The sequence below is a fragment of the Leiobunum rupestre genome, chromosome 10 (assembly GCF_980474605.1).
Source record: "Leiobunum rupestre chromosome 10, qqLeiRupe1.1.hap1, whole genome shotgun sequence".
NCBI classification, from domain to species: Eukaryota; Metazoa; Arthropoda; class Arachnida; order Opiliones; family Sclerosomatidae; genus Leiobunum; species Leiobunum rupestre.
This window is the reverse complement of record NC_143393.1, coordinates 53,175,887-53,190,724: the sequence shown is the minus strand read 5'-3', so window position 1 is coordinate 53,190,724 and position 14,838 is coordinate 53,175,887. Positions and strand designations below refer to the sequence as shown.

Here is a 14,838-nt window from a genome sequence, read left to right as displayed (position 1 = left end):
GAGGCAATCAAAACGAAGCATACTTTTATGTCCCGCCTTTTGGGTCAAAATGAAGCTTCAGCATCTTGTTTTGATTTCGACGCTAGCGACATCTGTTGAAAAAAGAGCTACTTCACCTAGAGCTGACACTTGCTTTAATACTCTAAAAATTGTAAAAACAACACCATCGCTCTTCGAACTATATTTAATAACGCCTCGAAAACAAGTTAGCCCGTTAAGATGAATGTTTCATGCGCTTCCAGAGGGTAGTCAATTATCTGTGGAGTTATTTATCATGGTTGCTGGGCTCCTTCCACGAGTAGTATTGTCCTTGAGTTAAGCGACTGAATGGGCCGCATGTTGTTGGCCATCGGGTGGTCGCAATCACCATCCACTTTTCGAAATTCTTCGAGCTAAGAATTAGGATACACATTTTCAGTAACCGCTTCAAGGAATATAATAAGAGGTAGTAATTAAAAAAGGGTGTACGCCCAAAATTGGCTTTGTTAAAGCGATGCCAGAAATAAGGGCTGGGACGGCGAGTGCCGACGAGTAAATAACATGTTATCGAGGCCTAATGGAGATTTTTTGCGTCGACGCCAGCAGATTTTAAAATTGAAAACCTGCCCTAAAGTGAATATACTATTGACTAATTATGACGCCCGCGAAATGGTTTAAGTATTTGCCACTTCATCCTATATGGTTTGTGGCACTTTCTGTAATGTTTAGTGGATACAAACTTGTTGAAGTTAAAGGTAATAGTTAGTGTAAGGAGCTGTTGGCTCGCGTGGCGTGAAGTTCTTGCCACCACCCTCCTACGCATTGTAACCCGGTCACCTAAATTAATGGCTTTAAAAGTCGCTCGATGACTTAGGCCTAAGGTGGTGCCTTGGGTATTAGCCTAGCTGATTTTAAATTGCCTATACTGGTTCTTAAACCATGGATTAATCCATGCTTAAACGAAGGTTATATTATCTTAAAGGAAAAAACATATATATTAAGTGAACTTCGAACCTAGTTGACTTAGTATAGCGTAGCTAGGTTTTTGCGACACATTTTGAGAGTGATTTTGTTAACAGAAACGTATTAAGCGGAGTGGAAAACACCCGCAAACTGAGGAACGAGAACCACTCAAGCTACGCCACTGATTATAATTGACTCTTTGGCGAAAACATTTCGTACAGCAAGGACTAGTGTTGATCTAAATTAGATCTTTACCTGTACCGGGGATTGATGGATGAATAGACCTTCGAGATTTTAATTTAAGATTAACATTACGCGCGAGTTGGGCCCGGCTTAAATTAAAGCGCCGATCTTTCCAAGTTGTTAGGGTTATACTTCGTAGGAGGGTGGTGGCAAGCCCTTCGTGCCACAGAAGATAACAGTTCCCTACATTTGCTAATACCGTTAATCTCAACAAATTTTTATATAGCGCTTTTTCACTAGAATATTCTTTGCTTTTAAAAATTAGGCTTTGGTTGGAATTTTCAAATGGTTATTTTATTTGTATCTATCCAAGGTAGACTAACAATTGTAAGTGCAGATAATATAATTCAAAATTCAGAAATGAGATTTCGTTATTGCACTGTATTCAATGGTTTACCAAAACCCCTAACCGATAAATGACCAAGGTTTCACATTTATATCTACATTATAACTAATTAATTAAGTTTTCAGGTTTTACAAATACGTGAATTAAGTGTGTTATGTCTTTATTCCAGGTAACAGCAACAGCGCCGTAACCAGCCTTAAAATTTGAGTAGGGCACTAGTAGGGCACTGTTTTCAGTGGCGTAGTATGAGCGAGCGAGGCGCTCCGCAATGTATATTTTTAAATAGACCTTTCCTAATGTTCGTTACGGGGAAGGAAAACTGTTTTTGCAAGGATATTTTAGATCAACGTTATATATATTACTCCTTGTTTTTACCCTCGCTCGATTCTTGATCTCGGTATGTCGTCTGCTGCCGAGTGTAAGTATTTACAAAACAGGGCGGATTAAAATTAATCCCAGTAATTTTAATAAATTTGTTATATCAAATGTTTAAAGTATAAAATATTTCGTTTACTTCACTAGTCATAATAGGAGGGGATTTAAATATTTAAAATAACGAAAAATTTTACATGGTTTCGATGATGTTTAACAATTATGTTTATAGTCTTGTGAACTAAGGCTTAACATTTCATTGACAGCCACAGTAGTGTATCGGGTTAAGATTAATTGTTGTTTATCATAAAATATTAGCTAATAAATATATTAACAATACTTTCACAGAGTTGATATAAGTATTGCAATAATAATTCATTCAATTAGTATCAAAATAAATTAAAATCAGTTTGAATTCCGAACAGTGATGGGCGCGCTCGTATCTTTGGATACTTTTAGGATACGAGATGATACTTTATCCGAAAAATAAAAATTAAAATATACGATTTTGATATGATCTTCTACATTGCAAAATGATCGCGATAGAATTTTGAAGAAATAAATTCGGGAGCGAACTATATTTGAAAAGATTCTTCTCTTACCTAGCCTAGCGAAAAAAAGAGCGGAATAGAGCTAGTGCTTCCATTTTTTATATTAGAAATTACACGATAGATTTTTTCTGGTTTCTCTTCAATTTTGTTTGTATTTGAGAGGAAATATTTTAGCGCCATCTAGATATGCCGATATACACTATTTGAGCGGCGAACGTATCTCACGTGATACCGAAATATAGCCAAACCCGAAACAATGTTAAGTGATAGAAGGGAGAGGAGCGGTCAAAGGTCGCGCCGTTTTTCTGGCTGTTTTTTAACGGGGGGGGGGATAATTCCCTCTATCCCTAGGCAGACAGAGGAGGGAAAGCAAAGACTGATTCTAGCGATAAAAAGCTGCGCCGCGTAGACTGAAAGGCGATTTCAAAACTAAAACCAAAACTTCCAAAAGTTATTTTTCCCACCGTCCCAACTCCCACGCAGTTAGAGTGTCACGTGTGTTGCAAACTGGCAGCGTGGGCTGTGGCGATGCAATAGCTTTATTTATTTTCCATAATTTAGTTTTTGAAAATACGAAAATTAAGATCGATTCTAATCCATAAAATCAAAATCAAATATTGGAAGGTTTACTACTGAATTAATAATCAAAAGATAAAAATTGAAATATTCATTTTAATACTTCGAACTTTTGATATGAAAAAATTTGATTCTACTTTCTCGTGAAACGTACTTGAAATATTTTTAAATATACTTTTCAAAATAATGAAAACTAAAGAAGTATTTGAAATGATACTTATCTAAATCTTTAAAGATTTCTTCTGAAATTTTTCAGGCAAGGGCAAAAAAGAATTGAAAATAATTGAAACTCTCATATCTTAAAGAAATTTGAAAGATCGTGAAAAAATCAAAGGGCCAAAACTGAATAAAATGAAAGATTGTGAATGATTTTGTCGCCATCTATGCTCAAAAATATCAAAAATAAAATGATATTTACAGAAATTTCAGAGGGAAAAAATTGAAAGTATAGTATAGCTGCTGCCATCTATGTAAAAAGATACGAAAAAGATAGATAGAAATTTTTTTGTGCATCACTGATTCCGAAGTCACTAAGCCTAACCCGAGCTCCGCGTAAAATGTTTGGGGAAATTTTTACCGGAAAATGCAAAAAGTACAGCCAACTTTTTGTTTAGTTTGAACGAAATTGGTGGTGGGTGACGTAGAAAAAACAGTGAAAGCACGTAGAAAAAATTGATGGAAAGGCCTATTGATGAAAATTATAATGTTTTAACTGTCATCCAATGTGCGATGGGCAGTCAATCAGAGACTGTAACCAAAGATGAACGGGCTCGTCTCACACTAAGAGCCCGAGCTCGATTTGAGACTGAGCCCAAGCTTTATTAAGAAAATAATTCGAGCCCGAGAAGAGACCAAAACGTTTTGTTCATTTAATGTGAGACCGAGATGAGACCATTTTAATATAGCGTATTTTTGTGATCTCGAGATGAGACCATTCAAATATAGTAAATTGCTGTGAGCCTGAGCAGAGTAATATTATAAAGTCCAACTGATACCATATTTTTGTAACGAGCCCGATATGAGACCTTCTAATTTTTAAGAGACGATTATGTGGCCGTTTTTCCACGATTATGTTTCCCTTGGCCACTAGGGAGTGCTGCGGCGCATAGCAACACGTGCCGTAACCGTACCACTTTTGTTCTCTCCGATACGACCAACTTTGATTACGTGCTGTTTGCGCTATAGTTTGGCGTGACATTTTATAGCTAAAGCTCGAACAGCGCGTGAGCACAGTTGGCCGTGTGAAGAGAGCTCTGGCCTACAGGGTTAATTCGGAGTTTACGTAAAAGACGCTTCAATAAATCATCCTCCCAGGAAATCACCCAGAAGGAATATTTCGGAATATTTCTGAGAGCCAGGACCTGCAAGTCACTGTTTATATAGTGCTTGTTAAAAAAAATTTACACTTTTTACCTTTACAAGCCACAAGCGTTCCCCATGGCGTTATATTTTAACCCGTTAGCTTTTTCGACTTAATAAGGCTTGGCAAAAACACGACGTTCTGTTTACAGGTGAAAACTTTCCATTATTTCCACAAGCACTATATAAACAAAAACCTTGCGGGTCCTGGCTCTCGGAAATATATCTTCTTGGCGATTTCCTAGGAGGATGATTTATTTAAGTGCCTATTGGCTATTTCGGATAACGTGACTTAGCCCAGTCGTTTTCTGATTGGTCCAAAGTAGTATACCTTCTGGTATTTTCGAAGATTGTTGTAGTGAAGAGAGTACCAAGCCTGGTCGCCCGGCGGTTTCGTTTCATATTGATAAATAAATCATAAGAATTAAAAGAGATATTAAGAGACTGGAATGAGAACCGCGAGTTATGCAAATTCTTATTAACTTGACTGATACGAGCCCTTGTTAGTAACAGAAATAAGTATGAGCCCGATACAAAGCACTAATGTTTATGGAGAGGAATGAGTTCGAGACGAGCTCTTGTGTTTGGGATAAAATAATATGAAACCGAGACGGGCTCTCGTGTTTAAAAAAATTCATGAGTTCGAGACGAGCTCTCGTAGTTAAGAAAAAACTATGATCCCGAGACGAGCTCTCGTAGTTAGGAAAAAAAAACTATGAGCCCGAGACGTGTTCTCGTAGTTAGGAAAAAAACTATGGGCCCGCGACGAGCTCTCGTATTTCGGAAAACAAACTTATGAGCCCGAGACGAGCTCTCGTGTTTTTGGGGAAATTCTTATGAGACCGAGACGAGACTAAGGCCAAACAAAACGTTTGGTGACACTGAGCGCGAGACCAAGTCTTGGTGTGCAGCTATGCCTGTAACGAGTGACGGGCGCCCCGTTTGTATTAGATTTACTGCAAGTTCATAATCTTAACTTTTCGAGTGGGGTAGGTACACACCGTTTAACTCACACGATAGAAATATCTTTGTATATCAGGTGTAATGACGAAGAGAGATATATAGGCTATGGAAAATTTTAGTTTATATTTTTTTTATAATTTTATTTGTTTATATTAATAATTATAATAATAAATAAAAGAAAAAAAGAAAAAGAAAAATGCGTACAACTGAAAAACTTTAATGATCTCCAAAATATCTGGGTAGGGCACTTTCCTCAGATTTCAATTTCATCTCAAAATTCTAGGTAGGGCACTTCAAATTCCAGGTAGGGCACGGCCCGTGTGGCACCCCCCCTGGTTACGGCCCTGAACAGCAATAACTTATTGTCTGATTTCCGACGGTTCGTCTGTTATAAGCAGAAGCAAAAAGTGTCCATAATTTAGCCAATGACCAACCAGTATTTAGAGATCTGAACTATGTTTTGGAAGTCGAGATGGTTGAATGGAACACATGGCTCAATCTGAGAGCTAACTAGCTGAGGTCAAACACACCGAGCCAAGCGGTTTAAAAGAATGTTTCCGAATGGTATTTATTATATAATCATTATTTTGAAATATGAAAGGTGATAAAGCATTATAGTGTTACTCGTCACAAAGAATAATTATTTAATTATCGCATTGATTAGGTTCGTTATATCAAAAGTTTCGTATTTAAAAAATGAAACCGATGTAAATAAAAACACAAGTTTCAATATTTGTGAAATCCTATTGAATTTTGAGTGAAAAATAGTTTTCTTTGGGTAGAAAACGCCGAAATAACAAATGTTTCAATTGTTCGAATTGGACAACTTGTTTGTTTCATTCGTCCGAATCGGTAGCATCACTTGTCCGAATTCTGTCGCTAAATTAGTATTTCTTATTGCTGTTTTTTTTTTGTCCGGATTTTGATACTATTTTGTCCATTTTTCCTTTGGCCTTTTCAATTTACATCTATTAACGTTGTGCCCAACTCGAGAAGTTCATTAACTACTGGATTTTCTTCTGCTAAGCAGACGATATGTTATAATAAAGCACAAAGTATCCGCTTAGCGAACAATAATCCAGCAGTTTACGCTAATTGACGGGTTTTAGAGAAAGTTGCTTTTATTTCAAAACCACTAGTAAATGTTTTAAATTGTAAACCCCAAGTTTTCAATAATTGAAAAGTGGTTCATATCTGTGAATAAGCCTTTCCATAAAATATTTCTACGTGTTTTCAAGGTTTTTATCTACGTCACCCACCACCAATTTCGCTATAACTAAACAAAAGTTGGTTGTACTTTTAGCATTTTCCGGTAAGATTTCCCCAAACATTTTACACGGAGCTCGGGTTAGGCTTATTGACTTCGGAGTTCAAACTTATTTTATTTTATTTTCGATACTAATTAAATGAATTATTATTGCAATACTCATATCAACTCTGTGAAAGTATTGTCAATACTAAGATATTTATTAGCTAGTATTTTATGATGAACAACAATCTTTACCCCAAACACTACTGTGGCCGAGGGGCAAGACACTCTGCGAACTCGGTGTACACTGCCGTACCTTTGACAGTACTAAATGGAACTCGCGAACTCTTGAAAATATGTACCTTTAACAGTGCTAAATGCACGAACTTGGTGTACAGATTATCTGAGACTGTCTTACCCCTAGACTGTGGCTGTCAATGAAATGTTAAGCCTTAGTTCACAAGGCTATAAACATTAACTGCCAAACATCATCTAAACCGTGCTAAATGTTATTTTAAATATATAAATCCTATCATTTTATGACTAGTTAAGTAAACGAAATACTTTTATACTTTAAACATTTTATAAAAAATTATTAATATCATTTGGATTAATTTTAATCCGGCATGTTTTGTAAATACTTACACTTTGTAGCAGACGATATACCGCGCTCAAGAGTCGAGCGAGGGTAAAAACTAGGGCTACGTTCAGTCACGGCCAACTTTGATGTCTCGCGCATCTCTCGCGCTACAGCGGCCATCTCATTCGTTGACGTTTCTGTGTTAACCTATGAGGAAAAGATGTGTATGACGTCAGCGCCCCTAGCGGATTATTATTTTTAGTATAGCTTTTACATTGAAGACAATATAACAACCGAGCGTGGCGCTGACCTCCTACATATTATAGTACAGTTTATAGGGGGAAAATCCTTGCTCGCGGAATTTCGACGAATGTGTTGGCCGTAGTAGCGCGTAAAAATCGAACGGAAAACCAAACTGAAACGTAAACGCAAAAAAAATACGCAAACTTGGGACGGAAAATATTGTAGGTTATCAGTCGGTCTCATACACCGTCGCTCTCCGTAATAAAATATGGCCGAATCAAAGAAAGCTCTGAATAGAAAAGAATTGGAACACTTTAAAGAAAAAGTAAGGAACTACCCTTGCCTTTTTGACAGAAAAATCCTATTTATAAGGATACAATATTAAAAAAACCCCATTTGGCAAGCCATTGGATCCACTTTTATCATAGGAGGTAAGCACCTTTACACGTAGAATTTAACAGTAGCGGCGCTAAGGTTTTTTCACAGGTGGGCTAATTATTTTGTGGCCCCTAAGAATTTTGTGGCCCTTACAACCATGGAGTGTAGCTTCACTCCATTTTACAAATTTAGTAACCCCTTCCTTATACATTTTTCAGGAAGCGAGAAGAGGTCGTTTTCTTGTTGCGGCTCTCGTCGGGTTTACTGGACCCCTATGACCTTGTATCCGACCTGGAGGGGACACGTACATGCCCAGGGTATTTCCATAAATTTCCTTTCTTTTCTTTCTATTGTCCATTCAACTTTCTCTCAATTTCCGCTCCCGTCCTCCCGAATCTATCTGTTTATGGTCTACTATCTTATTGAGTAAACAAATTGATTTTGAAAGGCAATAAAACAAATTTCTAGAGATAAAGAAAATTCATAAATTAAAATATGTGGCCTCTTAATTATAAATTTGTGGCCCCTTTAATATAAATATGTGGCCCCTCTCAGAAATGCAGGGGGGCTAAAGCCCACTTCAGCCCACCCTTAGCGCCGCTACTGGAATTTAAGCCTTGGCTTAAAGACTGCTAAATGTTTTTGGGACGCCATTATCTATCAAAATTTATTCTGGTTTGAAATTTAGCATTTGAGATGGCGCCATGGTGGCCGAAAAAAACAAAATACGTTTTCAAGTGTGTGTCAAAACAGGAAACAAAAACAGAAACGCAACATAATTCAATTTTGCGTTTACGTTTCAGTTTGGTTTACCGTTCGATTTTTACGTATGTGTTCTAGCAAAGATAATTTAAACTCGTACCCTAGATTCGAAATCACTCTCTCGCGCGTTGCCGATAGCGTTTACCCACTTCCCGCCGGAACTCAGAAAAAATTCGCTCCATGGTTTGCGCCTTACCGCAACCACGACCAACTTCGATCACGCACTGCCGCGTTATATAGCTCGGCAGCGCGTGATCGAAGTTGGCCGTGCCACAACCGATGGAGCCCGATTTTTCTGAGGTCACGTGCCGGAAAAGGGTAAACGCTTCGTAACGAAACCGTCAATGGGAAAGCTCTCAGTATTCGAATCTAGGGTACGAGTTTAAATTATCTTTGGTTCTAGGTACCGTTTTACGTTTGCGTTGATTCCATTGAGTCGTTTTATCCTATCTCGCTTAACGCGTTTTTACGATGGTTGTAATTTTTATAAAATATCGTCTGCTGTGACGTCACGATTCCGTTTAACAGCGAAGAAACCTGCTCTTTCAATCGTTGAGTTTGTTGAGCTAACGTTGCCAACGTGACATCAAAACCGGAAATTTCAAAAACCGTTCAGTGAAAAAAAGGTTGACAACGTTGAGACCGTAACGTCGCCGTTAAAACAAAACCACGTATCATTTCGGTAGCCTTTTTGAGAAAAATGGATTTTTAATTTTGCAGGGACTTGTGAAATCGCGTGTTAGGTTTTTACACGCGAGTTAATTTTATTGTTAAATAATTTCGTTTCAATATTGAATTTATGAGGATTTTAATTTAAAAATATTTTGCTAAAGGGGAATATTTAGAGATACGTGGTTTTACGTCATGGAGCTGAAAAAAAGCAAGATACGTGCTTTTGCGCGAAATAAGTTGTGAATATCAAAGATACGTTTAAATGTTTTCTCGATTTAAAAAAAGAAATTTAATTGCAACTTATTAATGTTTTTAATGTTATATACGTAAATTGGGGTGTAGAATCTAAAAAGTTGAATCTAAATATGTCAATTTTTACAACACCACGTATCTCAAGTTACGTGGTTTTGTTTTAACGGCGACGCGTTGAGCTTCACTGAACGTAGCCAAGGAGTAATATATATAACGTTGATCTAAATCATCCTTGCAAAAACAGTTCTCCTTCCCCCTCTTACCGTAACAAACATTTTATGGAAAGGTCTATTGCTAGCTGATCTCAACGTGTCCGCTCACCTGCGCTTCGGAAATGGTGAAAGTCGATTTGAATATGATCCAAGTGACGCTTTCTTTGCAAGGAGGAGTCGTCAAAGAGCCGATGTATTCGTAGTAGACGGAAGTGTCTGCTGGCAACAATTTCCTGATGGCGGAGAGACCCTCCGTCGTCGCTACTTCCGTGAAGGTTTTGGTCACGTTTCGCAAGTGCTTGGTGATCGGTTCCAGTATCGTGTTGTTTGTTGGGGATACCTGCGAACCAAGTCAACAAATTCTTACACGCAACTTTGTATACTCTGTTAAAAATAAAGTTTTATAAAACGACTCAAATTGGGCTTTTAATTTATTTCAAACCATTTAGGTACTAAAACAGGAAACAGGTCTAATAATTTATTTTAATCCGCGACTTCAGAGACGCTCATTCGGCTATTGCCCTCGGTCGAAAAACAGCCTAATCTGGCCATGATAATGGATATTATATTGAGTCATATTGATCTAAAGGACTTCCTACTGTTTGCGAAGAAAAATGAATCTAAAATAATTGCTTAAGCACTCCTCAAAAGGACTGAATTTGGAGAGCGGAAGGTTTAAATTTAAATACGTTCTAACTTCTTGCTGTTTACGAAATAAAATGGATCTAAAAGTGTAAAGTAAGTGCTAAAACACTCCTGAAAAATACTGAATTTAGAGAGCAGAAGGTTGAGGGGCAATACCATGAATGGTCTTAACCAGGAATCCATACCTCTACTTGGAATGCTTATCCTGCCATATCGCGTATGGTAAAATCACTCTGACGGCTTTGGCCCCGCCTACGAGGGTAAAAATCCCCTTTCAAAAAAACCGTCAGCCACATGAGACGAAAATCTGCCGAGATTAGCATTCCAAGTATTGGAAAACGTTTTAACCCTTAAGATGTCTAAAATAAAACCTTAATTTTTAAGAACTCCAACCATGCTTCCAAGAACTTCACGTTCAAGGCATAAACAGAAGGTAGGAGCTCTGACTACTCTCGCGTTAAAAGACTATATCTCATCCAAGCTTTCAAAATTTTAGAATTAAAACCTCTCACTATCTACTTGATAAATGGGCTGAAGAAATGTCTCACCTCTCCCCATACTGCTAGAACCACAAGTCCGTCGTCTTTCTCGATCGCTTCTTGCAAATCTCTGTACTTCAGGTTGTAGTGAAGCATGTGCATCTGAATATGAAATACAATATGAGATACTTCTTGATGAAAAACTCGGATGTCGACATAAATATTCAATATTTTTATTACATAATCTGAAGCCCTCATCACTTGGAAGTAAATTTATCTCAGTCATGTACGCTACCTAAAATAGTTAGTTGAGTTGATCGGATAATTTTTACTCAAAGTGCAATACATTTAGGGCCCAATCCGCTAGTTTTAAACAATTAGAAGGAACCCGCAATTAAGGGAAAGACACCAATAAATTATCTGCAAGTTTAATACACTAAATATAACGCTTCAAGAGTATGGGTATGAATTTGATATAAATATCTAAAGGTATCCTTTTGAGGGTTACCAACATTGATCTCTATTGTTGCCAATTTAACGTGATTCACTTTTTTTAATTATCTGTTAATGAAAATCATAAAAAAATAAAGGGATTCAAGGTGTAGAAGTGGAAAAATAAATGACACGATTGCCGTACTTTGTATATTTGAGGAAAAGGTTTGGGTGCTTGAAGGTAAAGGGTGTGTTTACCTATAGTAGACAGACAGACAGACCGTGTGTCAGAATTTATAGCCCGGTGTACCTAGCAATCGGGGCCATATCATCATAGTGCCCTACGCCAGCGTCCACAAGCCCGGACAGGTGAAAAATCCAGCATGGGTTGTAATACCCTACTACTGATGGTCGCACCCTAGACGCAAGCCACTTAACCCAGCAGAAGGTGCAGCAACGGGTGGACCAATCCCTATTTCGCACACAGACCGACCGACCGACAGACAGACAAACAAACTTTCGAAAAATATATTTCGACTGTTGGTTGCCTCTAGCTCAGGGATGGCCAACATGCGGCCAGGGAACCTTAAATCTACTACAATGAATTGCGGCCCTTTTAGATTTGATAAATTTTAAATCCCGATTTTCAAATGTAGCGGGAAATTTGTATTGTTATCATTTCCTTCGAGAAAACCGCTGCAGCATCGAGCAAGCAGCATCGTAACCTTGAATTGTGACCACTTAAAAAAAATATTATTTATCGCACTGTTTGCCGTTATTCCTCATTTGTCTAGCGTCGTCTGCTTCTCTGAATTACGGTATGTATGTGGTATTTGAAATAATTACCGTTCTGCACATGTTCCTATTTAAATGTGATATTTCAGATAGGTCCGGTATTTTGTGCAAGAGACGCTCCAGTAAAGCATCCTCCCAAGAAATCACCAACAAGTAATATTTCCGATAGCGAGGACATGCAAGTCACTGTTTATATAGTGCTTGTTAAAATAATGGAAAATTTTCACATTTACGGCGCAGCAACAAGCGTTCCATTTTAGCCAGGTAGCTTTTTGGACGTATTAAGGCTTGGCAAAAACACGACGTTCTGTTTGCAGGTGAAAAGTTTCCATTATTTCAACAAGCACTATATAAACAATACCTTTCGGGTCCAGGCTCTCGGAAATATTACTTCTTGGCGATTTCCTGGGAGGATGATTAATTTAACCGTCTACTGAATTTGAATAAAAAGATAGCTTTGTTCCTAATGTTATTGATGTCAATTTCAAATTTAAACTTGCGGCCCGCGATATACTTTGAATTTTAGAATTTGGCCCTCGTGCCGAAAAGGTTGGCCACCCCTGCTCTAGCTTTTGATAACCGGAGGCCGCTGCTCAGTTCGTCGCGTCATATTAGCGTAATATACTATTTCACTGTTAAAAATAAAGGTTTTATTTTAGACCTCCAAAGTGATTAAAACGTTTTTCAATAGTTAAGACCATTCAAGGTATGGCCACAGAACATATTTAAACCTTCTGTTCTCCAAATGAAGTCCTTTTGTGGAGTATTTAAGCACTTAATTTACACTTTTTATCCAATTTACTTCATAATCAGTAAGAAGTTAGACCTTCTAAACTCTATTTTCTGACCTTTAAATGCCCTGATTTATTTTTAAAAAATTTGTTAAACAATACGACTCGATTTATTAACCATTAACATGGTCAGATTAAGCAACAACCGAATGATCGTCTCTGAAATAGTGGCAAAACGTTAAACATCATTTAAATATTTCGGTAATTGATAATTTAGGTATAGATTTAACAAGTATTCTCCAGCGCCCCTATTTGGGTACCTATAGTTTGACGCCTTAATCAATATTCCCTATATTTTTCTTCGATTAAGGGAATCAAAGGTATTCAAAAGGACTAAATGTAAGAACATAACTTTTTTATACCTTTCTCACCAGGACGGTAAAAAGTTTAGTCTTAGGGCTACTTCTCTTTCAATACCCCAAACGGTATTGTATGAAACACGACAGTGTCAAATGGGACTAAAATAAATTATTATACCTGTTTTAGTACATAAATGGTTTGAAATAAATTAAAAGCCCAATTTGAGTCGTTTCATAAACCTTTTTTTCTAACAGTGTAGAAGTATTTAGTACGTGAAGTCGACGTTTGTTACCCGTCAGTAATCCATACCTCTACTTGGAATGCTTATCCTGCCGTATCGCGTATGGTAAGATCACTCTGACTGCTTTGGCATCACCTACGAGAGAAAAATATCCCCTCTCACGTTATTGTTTGTGAAGTTAACATAGTGATGTCAAAAAAACCGTCAGCCACAGAGATACGAAAATCTGCCGCGATAAGCATTCCAAGTAGAGGTATGGATTCCTGTACCCGCTTATTGCAAATGAAAGCGGACTTTTGAATTACCTCAATGGGGAACCTCCGTCCATCAACAGTGTGTTCGGAGCCCCTCATGTCCTCGCTGCCCCAATGGAAATGGAAGCCATGCAGTCTGAAGTACATCTCTTTTCCCAACGGTCCGCCAGATACTTCCATCGTCTCCTTAAAGTACACTTTGACTAAAAAAGATAATATCATCTATTTTTCTGATACCTGGTGTAAGACGGGGTGACCAAATTTACAATTTCAAAGGTCGTGATCACCATTCTCAAGATCGCCTGGTTTATTATTAGTTATTTTTTATTATTAAATTTTTGCATATTTTCATTATCAATATTTTCAAGGTCGTGATCGCCATTTTCAACCTCGAGATTGCCTTTAATGGAACATTGGCCATTTGGGCACCCCAAGTGTTAGACATTAAGAACGTATTTAGGTTTTACCATAAGTACCGTAACAGAATAAGTATGACACTGACCAATATCAGTTAGTGACAGTTTTTCGCAGAGTGGTTAAGTAATCAGAGGCTTCAGAACATGAAAATGGTTCAACTTGTAGAAGTTTGAACAGGGACTCGGTATTGCAATGATAACATTGCCGAGCAACCTTGACTTAAAGCTACTGTCGGCTCTATCATTGCCACCTGTATTATGAAAAGGCCCCTGTTATTAGAGATGGCCATGAATCTATCCGAATCTTGGAAAAAAATGATTTTCGTGGAGATCGTGGAGCCATCTATTAATGGGAACGGAAGCTAAAATTCAAAAGAGCGAAGCAGTAACGTCGCCAGGGAGCCATTATAGAGTGTTATATTTAGACCACTTTTACTCTGCTATTGAGCTTTAACCTAAATTATATATCCCATATAAAATATATTGTAAACAATTACTATAATTGAAGTTCTTGACAAATTTACAATCGAGCCAATCAACGCAAAGCATACTTTTATGTCCCGCCTTTTGGGTCAAAATGTAGCTTCACCATCTTGTTTTGATTTCGACGCTAGCGACATCTGTTGAAAAAAGTGCTACTTCACCTAGAGCCGACACTTGCTTTAAGTGGGAAACCCTGGTTGTTAAACAATACTTTTAGCTAACTAGAGCAGGAGAGCTTTTATAATTTATGGATGAAGAAGATTCTAAAGTGACTCGCCCCTTACTTTCAGAATGAGGTAATT

At 37.6% G+C, this 14,838-nt stretch overlaps 1 protein-coding gene across 1 annotated transcript; it reads right to left on the bottom strand.

Annotated features, from left to right (window-relative positions):
• Positions 1–229: 229 nt before the first annotated feature.
• On the bottom strand, positions 230–13,817 carry LOC149926193 (carbonic anhydrase 2-like). The gene is made up of 4 exons (XM_090161893.1): positions 13,689–13,817; positions 10,894–10,986; positions 9,810–10,040; positions 230–392 (listed from the first exon to the last, which is right to left on the bottom strand). Exons 1-4 carry the CDS (start codon positions 13,815–13,817, stop codon positions 273–275), a joined length of 573 nt encoding a protein of 190 aa, XP_090018019.1. The 3' UTR covers positions 230–272.
• Positions 13,818–14,838: the final 1,021 nt, after the last annotated feature.